Below are 17,558 nucleotides of genomic sequence, written 5' to 3'. Positions count from 1 at the left end.
ATGCCCATTAATGTTTCCATTAATAACTAATATGCAATTAACTAAATCTTGGTGTCCCAAAGTTCAAACGGGTCAGGCTGACATGCAGAGTACTGACGTCGATTATATATGTATGTCTCGTCTAACAGGTGTGTTAGTGTGGCGCTACAATGCCATGCTCCTTACAGCACAAATAGAGTTTCTTATTCTCTATACCTCCAACATGGGGCGACTAAATGCGACAGCAGTCGACTATTGATGTGTAGAGTAAGACATGACCTTTTTATTACAGCATTCTGTATAAAGAGGATTAAAAGCACAAACAGCCTCCACATACTGACTTTGTCTCAGTGAAGCTCTTAAGGCTCAAATGCAGAGCCTCAGTCTCTGATGATGCATATCATCTAGTTGTTTTTTAAACTCACGTTTACAACCTCCACCATATACGATTGAGATGTAATCCAGTTTAGAGCGCTCTACAGTTGGGGGAGTGTTTTCTGATCCCCTCCCCGCTTTGAATCCCAAACGACTTTCAATGGAGCAAGTGGCTTCAGGCATTTATTTTTATTTATTTATTTTAGCAATAAATGTGTGGCAGAAAGGTCTTATTTTTGTTTCACCTTTTTCTTTTTTCTTTTTTTGGTAGCTTTGACATCATGAGGAAAGAAACTTACCTGATGTCCATATGTCATCAAAAATAATGAAAAGGGATTCTAAACATGGGTCTGGTAAATGCTTCAGGAGTTGATAATTAGTTGATAATATCAGTGTCTTTATAGTATGTTTCTTGAAAACATATTGCACCTGGTTTGAAATTTTGAATGAAGAATTGTAAGTCATTATATTTATTCCTAAGTACTCTACAGTTCCATTGTATTATATTTGATGCTTGAGCCTTGACGGCTCAAATGGTAATCTCTCATGTGAACATGAGCACCAAAGCGGTTGAGGAGACATAATCTCCGAGGATGATAGGGTATTGGGTGTTTGATGGACATTTAATTTTTATTTCACCTTTTTCTTTCTTTTTTGATAAGTTTTGTTCTGCATTTGCTGGTTCGACATGAATTGTCTCAGTATCAGCCTGAAAGGGAGAATATGTCGATTCGGATTGATTGTCAGCGTGACAGACGAAGCTACAACAGGTTGATCAGACTTGACCCATGTCAACTCAGTCCGACACAGAACAGATAAGGAAGTTGTGGCAGATTTGGCTACAGCAGAAGAAGAATTTAGAATAAAAGTAAGCTGCCTGGCGACGGCAAAGCTGATGTTTCGTTCTTGTTTAGTTTAAGAATTTTGATTTCTGTTTGATAAAGAGGGCATGACATGGAAGTGGCCATGTGTTGCCCATCACAGTTTGAACATTTCAAATCTTGAGGACAATCTGCACTTTTATTGTTGTCACCATAACGATGACAAACCATGGGATGTGTGCAGGTTTTTGAAACCATGTCCACTTTTTTCACATTTAAATCATCGGAGTGTACAGGGGACATACATCTTCACTCCGATGTTGACATAACCAGCTTTAATTGAATTGGGAACCGGTCAACGGGCAAGTGAATAAATATGTGTTCGTTTGAACAGTAGTAGATTTATTATCCTTTCTGGTAAAACGTTTGACAGACTAAACTTGATTTTTGTCTCTGCACATTTCACCTGAAGAGCTCCACTGCGCAAACGTGTCACATTTTAACCTCCCCACAATGGCCATGAACAGATCTGGATATACCAATTTGATTGGTTCATGATCTGTAACTTCGATCACAAGGAATCAACATATGTATTAGCCTTATCAAACGAACTTGTATCCAAATGTCTTCGTTTAGAAACAGAATGATTGTTAGCCATGGTGAAACAGGGAGGGGGATTTTTGGGGGTGGGGGATTGGAGGAGTAAGGTATATGTGAGACTGCATGTGGCATAGAGACCTGGGTGTCTGCTACGGGTGATCAAAGGTATATGTTGTACATTGGACATATAGACCGTGGTGTCTGCTACGGGTGGATCAAAGGTATATGTTGTACATTGGACATATAGACCGTGGTGTCGGGGATGGGTAATAAGTAAGATCCGCAGCGTGAGACAAAGAGAAGTAATTTACGCACATTATCAATGTGAAGGGGTTGGATCGAGATTAGTTAAAGTAAACAAGTAATCTAATATTTTTCAAGTTACTTCAATAGTAATAATACTCTCAACACGAGGCTATTGTGGCAACATACTTGGTATGTAACACAATACCCTGATGAAGTTCCCTGCCTTATTTGTGTCTGTGGTGCCACATGTACGCACAAGAATTTTCTGTCAGAGCATTCCTGAGTTGGCTTTTTGTCAAACACTTCGGACTAAGCTCCATGTTGATCCAGCACCAAGTCAGTCTTCTCGTAACTGCGACGAGCTGCAAATATCTCTGCATGATGGAACTAACAAGAGTTGTATTCATCAGTCTTGTGTTCTTGTGCGGTGTCAGAGACGCACATGCTGATACCAATTTGACCGACTTGACTGGACAAGTGAGAGTCCTGACCGCAACTATCCAAGCATGGAAAGGAAGAGTTGTTAATATTAAGACTGATATGAAACAGCACTTTAAGAGGTGGGAGTCATCACTGAAAAATCAACTGACTGACACGTTCATTCCTGCCCTGATAAAGCCTCTAGTGGAGCAAGCGATTACTGGCATCCTGAAAGAGTATAACATTAGGAATATTATGAGTGGACGTGTTCATGATTTAGTTCATTACACAAAGACACAACTTCGGGCAGTAACACAACAGCTCAGACGTGTAGAAAGGGAAAGAGACAGTTACAAAGAAAGTATTTTTAAGCTTCGTAGCGAGGTGAACACAGACATCCACAGTTTACAGCTGCAGCTGAATGAGACGAAAGCTGGTCTTCGCGATGCAAAGATGGTGAACACTTTTCTTAAGGAAGATTTAATTACACTAAATACAAGCTGTGTGAAGAGAGAAGAGATAGAAGCGCGCTCCAATGATGAACAGTCATACAGGGCGGGATTGCAGGAAATGCAGCAAAAGTTAAAAACTGACATTCAGAGTTTAAACATTCAACTAAATCAGACCATTGATGACCTACATGATTCAAATCAAGTAATCACTGGTCTTACAGAGGACATGGTGACACTGAATACAAGCTGTGTGGTGAGAGAAGATATTAAAGAGGTCAATGTTACTGACAGGTCGCTGACTACATCGTCGTTGTCGCAGGTGTCATTCACAGCATCGCCCCCTTCGTTTCCGGGTGCTGCAGGAGGTGAGACTTTTAGCAGAGATTTCTCTCTAAACATTCCATGCGAAAGATGCATGAAATATATTATTTCCTTTGAAAAAAGCATTAGTGTATGTCTTGAATTTCAAACAATATATATATCTATATCTATATGTATGTATATGTATATGTATGTATATATACAAGTTAAAGGCAGAAGAAGGCATATCCTTTGTATGTATGTATGTATGTATACATATATGTATGTATGTATATGTATGTATATATATATATATACATACATACATACATACATACATACATACAAAGGATATGCTTTCTTCTGCCTTTAACTTATGTCTAAACATTCTGTGTTATAAATGTGTAATACAATAAAATACACTGACACATAACCGTGTTATCCTACATAAAACTGTCTCGGAAAATTGAGCTGTCTGAATAAAGTCCAATATTCATATTCACCCTGTAACAGAACGACCAGCAAATAAGTAAAACATACATGGAGTTCTAAACACTGCACGTATCACAGTTATTGATCTAATAATCAAAATGCATTCTCCACATTTATCATGATGTCCTCCTTATGTAATATTCAGAACTTAGTTTTGATGAATAGGCATACATGTTTTTTACATCCGATCACATAAAGCTATGACAGATATCACATGATTCATAATACTCATCTCTGTGCTACATATTACTTAAACTGCACCAATGCACTCATATGTACACGATGTATAGTATACATATAAACATGCAGTTCACAAATACAGGCATGTAGCTTATGCTAGAACTAGAATGTTTAATATGCCTACCGAATGTGTGGCACTCAGGTGACAGTAGGCATAATCTACTGTTACTGCTTGTCACTGCAGATCCTGCTGTAAGTGATCAAATACACGCCACTTACATAGTTTAGTATACATATCATACAATTATATACACAGTAATAGTGCCATATCATTTTATTCTAAACATAATCTCAAATGGAATAGCATAGATAAACCTACATAAATATGCCCTTATCTGAGCCATACTAGCATTACCTGTGCTGTGATATACTCTTAATTACAAACACACATGATCATGGAGGTATAATCATTAATATACTTATACTAATGACTTTAACTACATTCATACACTCAAATCACACAATTATAACCTACACTGAACTAATGCTTACACTATACATGTTGTACTAAAACAAATATTATATCCTACATATTGTTTATAACTTCGTATTAACACACACACACACACACACACACACACACACACACACGCACGCACGCGCGCCCGCGCGCACACACACATATATGTTGTCATACTGTTTCATGCGAAAGAAAGTCATGATTCATTCGTTGGAAAGATGTCATCGCGTCAATGTTGCAAACAAAGGTAGCACGTTCAGATAGCATCATCTTCCCGAGGCATGATCGTCCACAAGTCAATTTATTAAAGTCGAGTTTCCAGCCCGATGAACTTTTGATCTTGACCTAGGGCGGCCTGTGCGGGGTCGATCCTTGACTTTTGTGCAGAACATATTGTCTACCCACCACTGACTTCCGCCAGTTTCCGGAATGACATTAACTCTTAGGAGTTCATTACATTGTAGACCGCCTCCGTGGTCTAGTGGTAGAACATCCGCCCGGAGAGCGGAAGGTCCGGGGCTCGATCCCCGGCCGCGTCATACTAAAAGACGTTAAAAGATGGTACTTGTTGTTTCCCTGTCTGGTGCTCGGCATTAAGGGGATAAAACAAGGACTGGTCGGCTCGGAGTCAGTATACTGTGTCTGAGTGGGGTATTCATGTTAAACTGCGGCATGGTATCTAAGTGAGCTAGCACTATAAATCGGCATCAGTCCGGACTAGTACAAGCAGCCACACACACACACACACACAGACACACACACACACACACACACACACACACACACACACACACACACACACACACACACACACACACACACACACACGTGCATGTGTAAGTGCAATAATCTTGGACGCGGCGTTAAACCCAATTTCACCTCACCTCATAACATTGCAGACGACGCATTCCTACTCTGATCATAAATATTGCAGTGCAGCAAGCGTAGAGAGTTTACCAGCTCACGTGCACGGAGGAAGGTTTGTGTGCAAGGTTTCGTGTGTGTTGATGCGTTAGGGTTTGGTTCCGAAACCGTTTAGCGTCTGTCTCTGGCAGTCTTGTTTGCAAAGCTGATCGTCCTTCTGATCATAATATCAAAAGACGGGACACCCAATACCCAGGTACATAGGTTAACGTCGGTAGGAATACTCCCACCAATATTCATTACAATATAGAAAAGAGCGCATGACTCAGGTAAAAACTAGAAAAGGTGCGCGTCTCTTAAATAAGTTTTTAGTAATACGACATTTACACGGGGTGAAAATATACAGGAGCGTTCTACTAGGCTAACTATACTACTCAAAAGCAGTTAGGGAACACTGATATGTTTGCACTTAAAATAAAAAAGGAACAGAAGACTGAGTAGTAAATTCAATAATGACCGAGTATACAGTAAGAAAGAATCATGAACAATCCATTACATTTCATAACGTGAGTGTCAGTGAGTTGGATTTAACGCCGCTTTTCACAGAATTCCAGTTACATCACGCCGTGTCAGCTTAATGTGGGAGGAAAGCCCGAAGTGATGCAGGTCTCAGACGTTTACCACTTCGGTGAAACCCACGAGCACGGGTATGGTGCTGACAAACCTAGAAACATAATCGGGGCGAACCGGGATTCGAACACACAAACATTGGTTTCTGGCATGCCCAAGGGACGCACATCTGCACAGCCTTAGACGACTGGGCCACCCGTGCCCCCGAAAGAATCATGAACAACCCACTACATTTCATAACGTGGAAATCCAGGCCATGAGAGAAAAGTCAGTAACGAGTGTGTCCGCCCCTAGCAGCCACACATGCAACACAACGACGCCTCATGGATGTCACTAATGTCTGTAGTGTGTTCTGTGGGATAGCAGGCCACTCAGCCATTGAGCAAGCTGGCGCACATCTTGCGGTGGAGGGTGGCTCTCTCTAACACGTCTCGTTAACAGATCCCATACGTGCTCAATGGGTGCCATATCAGGATAATATGCTGGCCATTCCATGCGAGTAACATTGTTTTGTCCCAGAAAGTCAGGGACTACGCGTGCACGATGAGGTCTAGCATTGTCATCCTGGAAAACCGTCTGTGTGCCTATTCGATGAAGACAAGGGATCATCATTGGTCTCAGAATCTCATCCCTGTAGAGAACAGCATTCAAATTCCCGTTGATGACGTACAGATTGGTTCTGTGATGAAATGAGAAGGCGGCCCACAACATGACACTACCACAAAAAAAATTGTGTTTCCAACGCCTTCTGTAGACAAGAACACGACCGTCATTATGCTGCAGTCAGAACCGAGATGCGTCAGAAAATAGAACTGCTGACCACTGTAAAAAGTGTTAATGATGTTTTCTGCATCCACTAGAAACACAGGACTGGAGAATCATGTCTACTGTACAGTGTTAGGAGTGTTAATGACGCTACCTGACGCCACTAGAAACACAGGACTGGTGTATCATGTCTACTGTTCAGTGTAAGAAGTGTTAATGACACTATCCGCCGCCATTAGAAACACAGGACATGATACACCAGTCCTGTGTTTCTAATGGCGGCGGCAAGTGTCATTAACACTTCTAACACTGTACAGTAGACATGATACACCAGCCCCGTGTTTCTAATAGTGGCGGGAAGCGTCATTAACACTTGTAACACTGTACAGTAGACATGATATACCAGCCCCGTGTTTCTAATGGCGGCGGAAAGTGTAATTAAAACTTCTAACACTGTACAGTAGACATTATACATCAGTCCTGTGTTGGCAATGGCTGCGGGAAGTGTCATTAAGAATTCTAACACTGTACAGTAGACATGATACACCAGTCCTGTGTTTCTAATGGTGGCGGGGAGTGTCATTAACACTTCTAACACTGTACAGTAGACATGATACACCAGCCCCGTGTTTCTAATGGTGGCGGGGAGTGTCATTAACACTTCTAACACTGTACAGTAGACATCATACATCAGCTCTGTGTTTCTAGTGCAGTCAGGAAGAGTCATTCACCCTTCTAACACTGTACAGTAGACATGATACACCAGTCCTGTGTTTGTTATGGCGACAGAAATCGTCATTAACACTTCTAACACTGTACAGTAGACATGATACACCAGCCCTGTGTTTCTAATGGTGGCGGGAAGTGTCATTAACACTTCTAACACTGTACAGTAGACATGATACACCAGCCCTGTGTTTCTTATGGTGGCGGTAAGCTTCATTGACACTTCTAACACTGTACAGTAGACATGATACACCAGCCCCGCGCTTCTAATGGTGCCGGGAAGTGTTATTAACACTTCTAACATTGTACAGTAGACATGATACACCAGCCCCGTGCTTTTAATGGCAGCGGGAAGTGTCATTAACACTTCTAACACTGTACAGTAGACATGATACACCAGCCCCGTGCTTTTAATGGCAGCGGGAAGTGTCATTAACACTTCTAACACTGTACAGTAGACATGATACACCAGCCCTGTGTTTCTAGTGGCCACATAAAGTGTCATCAACACTTCTAACACTGTACAGTAGACATGATACACCAGCCCTGTGTTTCTAGTGGCCACATAAAGTGTCATTAACACTTCCAACACTGTACAGTAGACATGATACACCAGCCCTGTGTTTCTAGTGGCCACAGAAAGCGTCATCAACACTTCTCACACTGTACAGTAGACATGATATCAACACTTCTAACACTGTACAGTAGACATGATACACCAACCCTGTCTTTCTAGTGGCCACAGAAAGCGTCATCAACACTTCTTACACTGTACAGTAGACATGATACACCAGCCCTGAGTTTCTAGTGGCCACAGAAAGCGTCATCAACACTTCTTACACTGTACAGTAGACATGATACACCAGCCCTGAGTTTCTAATGGTGGCGGGAAATGTCATTAACACTTCTAACACTGTACAGTAGACATGATACATCAGCCCTGTGTTTCTAATGGCAACGGGAAATGTCATTAACACTTCTAACACTGTACAGCAGACATGATACACCAGCCCTGTGTTTCTAATGGCAACGGGAAGTGTCATTAACACTTCTAACACTGTACAGTAGACATGATACATCAGTCCTATGCTTCTAATGGCAACGGGAAGTGTCATTAACACTTCTAACACTGTACAGTAGACATGATACATCAGTCCTATGCTTCTAATGGCAACGGGAAGTGTCATTAACACTTCTCACACTGTACAGTAGACATGATACACCAGCACTGTGCTTCATTAACACCTCGTGGTTAAAGCCATGTATGAAAAACCTTTAAGGAGAGAACTTTTCTATCAGTCCCTTTTCATATGCTTCACAAGTACACCGGCACGTATTATTCGCGAAATGAAATACGTATCTCCATCTTTTGTTTAGTTCTAAAAGTAATGTTAAGTGACTTAAATAACTCAAATCTCCTCACTGAATCTTATCGCTGACAACTATACTTACATCTAGTATCAATCATCTGGAGCATCTCGCTCTTCACCCACTCGATTTGCGTGCGCATCATGTCATGACACGTCCAACGCCCAGTGATAGCGCAAAAAGAATATTGCGGGTTACCTAATAATTTACGGGAATGTGATTGACTTCGTGCATGTGAGGCGGAAAGACTGGCAGTTAAGGCTAGGGGCAGTCAGAGGTTGACAAACTCCTCTCCTCGTTGCATGGCTTATATGCGGCCTTAGATTGAATTCTCTCAATCAGTGACTCACTATTAACTCAAATGTGTTACATCTGTCGCATAACTGACCTGCCATGCACGTGCTTTACATATCGTTAATAAACTATACTGTATGTCCGCCTGTAACAATGGCACACGACGTACCAAACTGAATCGTTATGCTTCATTTTTCATTCATTCACAATCTGTCCTTTTCGTGGCGGCGTTAAACAACAAACCAACCAACCTTTTCGTGAAGGCGCGCCCTATTACTATTAACTCAAGCTATTTCCAAGGGAAAATTTATACCTGCTTGTCAAAATGTTTCTACAGGACGATGATCTCGCGCTCACTATTGCGGTAAACTTTCTTACAAATGTCATGCATTTCAGGGTTGAACAGCTTACAAAAGTCGAAAATTAAAAATCTACCAGACCAAATGTGACATGTTATTGGCAATTGTTTAAAAAAATAGAAATGCATGTACTTTCTACTCAATTACCCATAAGGCATTATTTCAATTACCCACACATCCCATAGAATTTTCAGAAAACTATTACATATAGTTGAAAAACAAACTGTTCAAGGGAGAAAATGTTATTGCAGTAAGCACATATGCCACCATACAGTGCGGGCGCTACCCGCAGGCCAGGACATGCTCATCCTTTTCGCGAACACCTGGTGTCATCACTGATTTTCAGTGGTCATTCACATAATCTTTACCGCTATTTCCCCTCTATCCAAAATGGAATCTGTTTCGGCGGATAATCTAGATTTGTTATTCTCTTGCATTGAGGGGGCGGTCGGGTAGCCCAGTGGTTAAGGCGTTCGCTCGTCACGCCGACGACCCGGGTTTGATTCCCGACATGGGTACAATGTGTGAAGCTCATTTCTGGTGTCCCCCGCCGTGATATTGCTGGAATATTGCTAAAAGCGGCGTAAAACCATACTCACTCACTCACTCACTCTTGCATTGACAATTTATATATTTGCAGTCACGAGTCTAGTTTCATCACTTGGCCTAGTTGGCCTTACCTCGATCGGCTCGATCGTTCGTTCGTGTAAATGTGGAAAAACACAAAGTAAAATAGTATAAATTAAGAGGTGGATCCTTGAAATGGCAGTTAACCCGTGTAGACTTATGATATAGACACAATACTTTTGTTTTCGTGCTAAATACACTAGGCCTAGTTGCATGGAATGTTGTCTGCCATTTTCATATGGCGTTGATTTGGTTTACCATTAATAAAAACATTTTGCTAAACGGTGACATTTATAACCAAAGACATTCAGGTTTAAAAGCGCCCGAGAACGAATAATTAATTTAACTCTGGTAAACAGACATTGGGGTAGATGTCAGTAGTTTTTATATTTGTAGGGAAGTTGTCGAATGAAAAGCGTTCAACGTAGCGCAGTTCTTTATTTCGGTCGAAGCCGAATGCTGTCTGCAGATCCGTATTTTCTTACAAAGACAGCACAGAGGGGTCTGTGAAAGGTATCTTTGTACGACACGCGGAGTGAGTGAGTGAGTGAGTATGCTTTTAGCAATATTCCAGCAATATCACAGCGGGACACGCGAAGTAACAAGAATCTGTAACAGGTCATAGACGGAAATTGATCAGTAAAAATCCTTCCGCCGCACATGTGTTGGGTGAGTTGGTTTAAACGCCGCTTTAAACATTATTGCAGTTATATCACGACGTGTCAGCTTAATGGGGAGCTAAGCCCTAAGTGATGCAGGTCTCAGACGTCTACCACTTCGGTGAAACCCACGAGCACGGATATGGTGCTGACAAACCTAGAAACATAATCGGGACGAACCGGGATTCGAACCCACAATCGCGCCCTATAGAAGACCGGGCCACCCGTGTAAACCGACAGACCACTTTACATCAGGCTCATCATTTTCAACATTGATGTCTCCGAATCATCGCCTCCATCGTCTTACACATCATTGGTACCCATGAGTTCTTCAACCTACAATCCCCTAACCGCATTCACATAGTCATTCCAATTATTTAAATAAATGTGAATTCAGATTTAGGATAAGGATTTGGAGAGCAAACTTTCCACCGTTCTGAGTCCCGTTTCAAACCAATTGTTTGCCTGATAACTCGGAAGATAATGTTTGCAGGACCGCACTGTCGATAGGTTTCTAACGCCCTGTAGAAATATAGAATCTGATCATGGATACAGGAGTTATAGTTGTTATATGACAGACGCCGAAATAACCACACATGATGAAACATTGTCACCTTTCTGAGTTCCATTTTGAAAAAACTCGTCTTCCTGATTGAAGTGTCAGAACCGCATTGTCAAGGATTTTTTTAACGCCCTGTTTATATAGATAAATATTCTGATAATTGGTATGTAGCAGGTATAGCGACCGTTCCGTCGCGCATATACAAAGCAGAATAAGATTGACACTTTCAGGAGAGTCCATTTGAGTAACATTTAGTCACGTAAATATAGTTATCTTATTTATACAAAGGGACAGACAGACAGACAGACACGGTTGACCCAGTCGTTTTAGGCGGCACAATTCGCAGTGAAGAGTTGCGTCCCCTGGGCGTGCAAGAAATCAATAATCGTAGGTTCGAATCCCAGCACTATACAATATTTCGTATTTTCCTCCCACATCAAGCTGACACACCGTGGTATAACCGAAATACTGTTACAAGGGGCGCGAAATAATAGTCATTCAGGATATTCTTTTTGACGATCCTTTATCGATAAATTACTAGTATATCAGATAACCAACGACTCTTTAACCCACAGATTTAGCTCCTACTTAACGGACTTAAGTATGCACATGTGTTATTGCTGTGACTGAGTTAAATACCTGGGCGCATTCATCAAATTTCATGTTCAGTAAAGATTTTGAAATAACCAATACGAAATGCAACAGCGACAAGGCGACACTTCATCACTATGTCAGCGGCCGACATGTTTTACAAATACAACATTCAAAATGGTGGCTACCGTCGCGATAGCTTCGATGCTATGTTTGCTTGTGATAAGGTTGAGGAACTGGTCAGTAGTTCTTGGTAATTTTTTACAAATACAACATTCAAAATGGTGGCTACCGTTGCGATAGCTTCGATGCTATGTTTGCTTGTGATAAGGTTGAGGAACTGGTCAGTAGTTCTTGGTAATTTTCCGATCAAAACACAAACATGAGTTCATGGTCTGATGGTTCTTAACAAGCCAAAATGATGTCTCATGCAGGGCGAGGGCCAGGCAAGTCGGGTTCGACCAGTTTAAAAATATGTTCCCATGGTAAAGTGAGAAGTGCAGACTTGCAGTCAATAGATCGAGTCGTTACAGTCAATAGATCGAGTCGTTACAGTCAATAGATCGAGTCGTTACAGTCAATAGATCGAGTCGTTACAGTCAATAGATCGAGTCGTTACAGTCAATAGATCGAGTCGTTACAGTTAATAGATCGAGTCGTTACAGTCAATAGATCGAGTCGTTACAGTCAATAGATCGAGTCGTTACAGTCAATAGATCGAGTCGTTACAGTGATTGATGTCATGAACATCGATCCATGCTGAAGACATAGCCTACTTAATTTCTTAGGGCACCAACGCCCGAATGGAACAATTTTGTGACTGTTGTCGTATGGTTGGTTTTGTTGGTTTGTTGTTTAACGCCGCACTCAGCAATATTCCAGCTAAATAACGGCAGTCTGTAAATAATCGAGTCTGGACCAGACAATCCAGTGATTAATATCATGAACATCGATCCACGCAATTGGGATCGATGACATGCATCAACCATGTAACCGAGCCTGACCACCCGACCTCGCTTCTTACGACAAGCATAGTCGCCTCTTACGCCAAGCATGGGTTGCTCGAGACCTTATTCTACTCCGGATCTTTACGCGGAAACAATGCTTTGTCGCAGGATAAAGTATTGTCGGTGCCTTTGATCTTTTAGGGAAGCATCTTAGAATAAAAATAAAGTCATATTTTACGGACGGTGATAAGGTAGATTTCTTTAACCAATGACGTAGGCTTAATTTTTTACCTCAACGTGCAATCTGAGACGAAATAAGGTGAGACTGTAGTAAGACTTCTAGTATCACTCCACACTGTATTATCTTAGAGTGATCGGCACAAGCAGCCGAGCGCCAAACTATGACATGCTCCTAACCAGACACGTCACACTGACGTCATAACTCGCCCCTTCGCCAGTCAAGGCGTTTCTTGCGTTTCTTGACTGGCAGTGGGACGTGTCACTCGTGTTAGGACGTAAACGGTGGGTAAGTTTTCCGCTTGTACTTCAGAATTTTGTTAGGAAATTAAATGAAACAAACATTGTAAATATTTTAAGATTGATGTACAACAGAATACATTTTGAAGGAATCAGGTGCTTGCTTCACACAATGTTTACACCCAGACGTTTGTTTAGCCTGTCACCGGGGATAACAAACGTCTGGATGTAAACATTCATACCTCGTTTCAACTGAAAAGCTTGTTCTATTTTAATCAGTATATTGCATAATATATGCTTGTAAGTTTCATCTCTGAACTAATAACAATTATTTACAACTGGGACTGAAGACTATATGAGATGATTCTAAATCTGTTCAGTCAAGTGTCGGATGTGTTTTTTCGCTCATATTTTTAAAACGTTGTCCTGCATCACAGAACGGCCAAATGTGTCAGCCATATTATTTTTACACTCAAGGCCTGCAGCTTTGTTCTTCGAATCCGGAAAATATTATCAGGAACAAATGTATTTTTGCATTGCTTTTGAAGAATTGCAAGGAAATGTAGAATATATAAGAGAAAATGTGCATGATTCTCATTATTTTATGACTAAGGTAAAACGGACGTTAAATGCGAAAACAATTTGGCGCATGTCACACGGGCAATCGGCATTTCAGTCTTATCACTTTATAGAGCCACATGTTTATTCCCTTCTTTACACAACCAAACACCGTATCAAACATCTTGTAGTGCCGGCGACAGGTTCTGCCTCAGATAGTAAGCTAATCTGTGATGAATGTACTGCCGCCATCGCTCGGAATGCTGAATTATGACAGTGTTGCAAATGGTTTTCCTGACACTGAATTACTACTGTGTTGCACACGCGCGTAGTCAAGTAGACCTGTTGCTCTTTTACATTGATTGTGTATCATCAAGAAAATGTCCTCACTGAAATATTAATCTGTAGCATGTCGTATATCGACGTTTGTAATACTGTGTAGCCCGAGACACCAAACGACGTAAAATGCACCAGTTTCAGAGTCTAGTTAAGAGAGTGTTTGTATTGGGGAGGGTGGGGACTAAAACATCAAGCAAAGTCACTTGGAACAACAAATAATTTACGATAGGTCGCAGCACTCTACATTTAGTAGCCTGTTATCATCAATTGGCAAAGGCAATATGGACCCAGAGAAACCATCAAGACAGTTGTCGATTTGACGATGTAACAATTGTGTAAAATGCCCATTTTCCACAGACGTTGAAATGCACGAGCAATATATTTTCCTCCAGAATTACACTGGTGGGCGTCATATCCTGGTCAAAATATATATAACGATGTGCATTGATTCTCACTCGCAACAAATACCCGAGTATTATTTAAATATGCAGTAGTAATAACATAGCAGGCAATGAAAATTAGAAAACAATGTTCAGTATTTGACCTGTATGAGCGAAGTAGGTTTGCTATTCACAGTATTGATACTCAAATGCAGATATTATGCAACAACGCACCAACTTGCGGGGACCATTTCATTGTCATAACGATTCCACCAACAACTAACGAAGTCAGACTAAAATACTAATCATTCCATAATTGAGAATTAAGGGTATGTAGCTGATGTAATACCATGTTGTAAAGTTCCAAAATAATAAATGCACATAGTCTGTGTATTCTGTGTACAACAATATAAACTAACATGTTTAGTCCTTAGTCCTCATAATGGTAACATATAAAACCCTAAAGAATGACATATGTCTACTAGCCTAGTCGTTATGATATCTGAACTATTGCGATGTTTGGCAAGGAATATAGGACGAGTGCCAATTTCTATCGCTGATGTAGTAATGTTCATTTTTGTTGTATGTTGTATGATTATATTATTATGACAACAAAATAACAATATATTCAGTTCCTGCAACTTCAACCAAGAGAAGAGATATATCTCAGAAGTGATAAAAGCAATCTAAATCTAATAAATATAAGTGATTTCCAAAATTTGTCAGTCACCATGCTATGATATATGAATAAGCCTCTACTGCAACAAATGTATTATAAGTTAAGTTCATCAGTGAATAAATTTGAAAGTCACACATTTGTTGAAAGGCAAAAGCTTCTCTGAGGCCAGTAGTTATAATGTTTACCTGCAATATATAGTTTTCTGAACAGCATATATGGGGGTTTTGGGTGGTGGGTAGCCTAGTGGTTAAAGCATTCGCCCTTCGCGCGGAAAAACTGGGGTCGATTCCCCCACATGGGTACTATGTGCGAAGCCCATGTCTAGTGTTCCCCGCCCAGATATTGCTGGAATATTGCTAAGAACCTGTAAAACCCAACTCACCCAACCCAACTGAACAGCATATTTTGTGTTTCAGCCTCGAGCGACCGGAGCCACGGAGAAAGGGCTGCACAGATGACGACAGTGACGACCCATGGTAGGTGGGAGAACCCAGCAGGTGGTAGATACTGTCACTGTCCAACTTTGTACGAGATGAGGTCACATCAACATGTAACAAATATAAGCCTGAAAAAAAACTTCATATGAACAGTCTCTACAATAACAAGCTGATAAATGTAGTCTCTTATTATTCTAATAATTTGAAACAAGTCAATTGTATTGCCAGTACCACCATAAGGCTCAATCCAACAAGCCTGTACAGACGCGCGGCTCAGATGAACAGCAATCTCAATTTTTGTGTTGTATATTTATGATAGGCGTTTGAGTGATTTATTAGTCGCTAGACTACCTTATAATAATACCTCTACTAAGATGAATGGTTTTGAAATTGTATTCATCAGTCAAAATAGTAAAAACCTAAACTTTGTCGAATATCTGATATGTATAATGCTTATGTGGTCTGTATTGTTTTCTGAACAGCATGTTCTGTGTTTCAGCCTCGAGTGACCCGAGCCAGACCGCGAGGACAGCAGTGACGACCACAAAAAAGCCTGCTACACAGGGTAGGTGGGAGAAGCCAGCAGGTAGAAAGCCCACACTTTAATCCCTCCAACAATTAACAAGCTGGGGTATAGACCCGTGAGGGTTCTGACTTGTGTCTTGCATGTCATCGTATCCCAGTTGTGTCGATCGGTGCTCATGTTGTCAACCACTGGACTGTCTGTCTGTACCAGACTCCGCCATCTTATTGCTGGACTATTGCTGAGTGCGGCGTAAAACAACAAACACACAGACTGACATACTCCAATGTCATGTCTTATAAGATCTATCTAATATTTCCAAACAACTGTACTGACAGTATCATCTCATAAAGCTCAGTTCATCAAACGTTGACACTCGCCATCCACACACAGAATAATGTTACAACAACTGGATGTGACAGAAAGATTTTAAACATTGACCACATAATCCTTGATTACATGAACCAGCTGTCGTCCTTCCCCTTGATCCTTGTGTTGTCAGCCATGTTGGAAGTGGTTGATGACGTACCGTGTCACGTGTCACCACGTTGAGGTGTGAACCATGTCGATGTATGACGAAGATGTCTGGAAGTGTACAGAGTTTACTTGTGTTACAGCGACTCCATCACCAGCAGACTGCGAGGACCTCGTTGACGCCAGCTTGACCGGGAACCTGGAGGAGGTGAAGCGGCTCCTGTCTCAGGGCGTGGACGTCAATTGTAGGTGGGGGAGGAGCAGGACACCGGTGATGGGGGCAGCATGGAGGGGACAGAGAGACGTGGTGGAGCTCCTGGTGAGTGAAGGGGCCGATGTGTCACTGGTGGACGGGGTCGGTTACAACACCCTTCACTGGGCCTGTAGTAGAGGAGACATGGAGACGGTGAAGTTTGTGCTGTCTCTGCACGTGGTGGACATCGACGCCAGGACCAAATACGGGGAGACGGCGGCCGACCTGGCGAGATCAAGGGGACATACGCGAGTGTTGGATCTCCTCGTGTCCCGCGGCGCTCAGTGACGTCAGTGTCGTGTTTGTGTGGACGGTGGGGGAGACCTGACAGTGACGTGGTGTGCCGTTCACGTCGTCGTGTGTACATATGTCTTTATTTACGTGAAACTGTTTCTTGTTTTTGGAGATGAATAAAACTTGTAAAAACTTTGTCAGACATTTTGTCATTTGTTGTGTTTGGAACTTCGCATCATCAGGTAAGAAAATTGTTATCTGAGTGTAAATAGAGATGATGTGTGATTGGTATGTAAACAGCGCACCTCGTGATATGTTCATGTATGTCGTCATATATTTCTGTGTTAGTTTTACGGCAGAAGTTTGTAATTAATCGTGAAAAACACAAAAAACCTGTTTGTTTACATCTCGCTGCACTCGGTGACGT

General features: G+C 41.5%; 1 protein-coding gene across 3 annotated transcripts in view; it reads left to right on the top strand.

Moving 5' to 3' along the window:
• LOC125371707 (ankyrin repeat and protein kinase domain-containing protein 1-like) overlaps positions 1–17,326 on the top strand; it is a 67,788-nt gene extending 50,462 nt beyond the window's left edge. The window contains exons 1-4 of one of the 3 annotated variants that reach the window (XM_048395609.1): positions 1,968–3,258; positions 15,627–15,686; positions 16,147–16,233; positions 16,788–17,326. In XM_048395609.1, coding sequence (XP_048251566.1) covers positions 2,268–3,258; positions 15,627–15,686; positions 16,147–16,233; positions 16,788–17,185 — 1,536 coding nt within the window. In that variant the 5' untranslated portion in view covers positions 1,968–2,267 and the 3' untranslated portion in view covers positions 17,186–17,326. Of the gene's footprint in view, positions 1–1,967; positions 3,259–15,626; positions 15,687–16,146; positions 16,234–16,787 lie in introns of those variants that run through there. The other 2 variants (XM_048395610.1, XM_048395611.1) reach the window with 2 other exon arrangements.
• The last annotated feature ends 232 nt before the right edge of the window (positions 17,327–17,558 follow it).

The sequence above is a fragment of the Haliotis rufescens genome, unplaced genomic scaffold (assembly GCF_023055435.1).
Source record: "Haliotis rufescens isolate VD_foot unplaced genomic scaffold, xgHalRufe1.0.p SCAF_14, whole genome shotgun sequence".
Taxonomy (NCBI): Eukaryota; Metazoa; Mollusca; class Gastropoda; order Lepetellida; family Haliotidae; genus Haliotis; species Haliotis rufescens.
The sequence above is the reverse complement of the archived record's forward strand: the minus strand, read 5'-3'. Positions and strand labels throughout refer to the sequence as shown.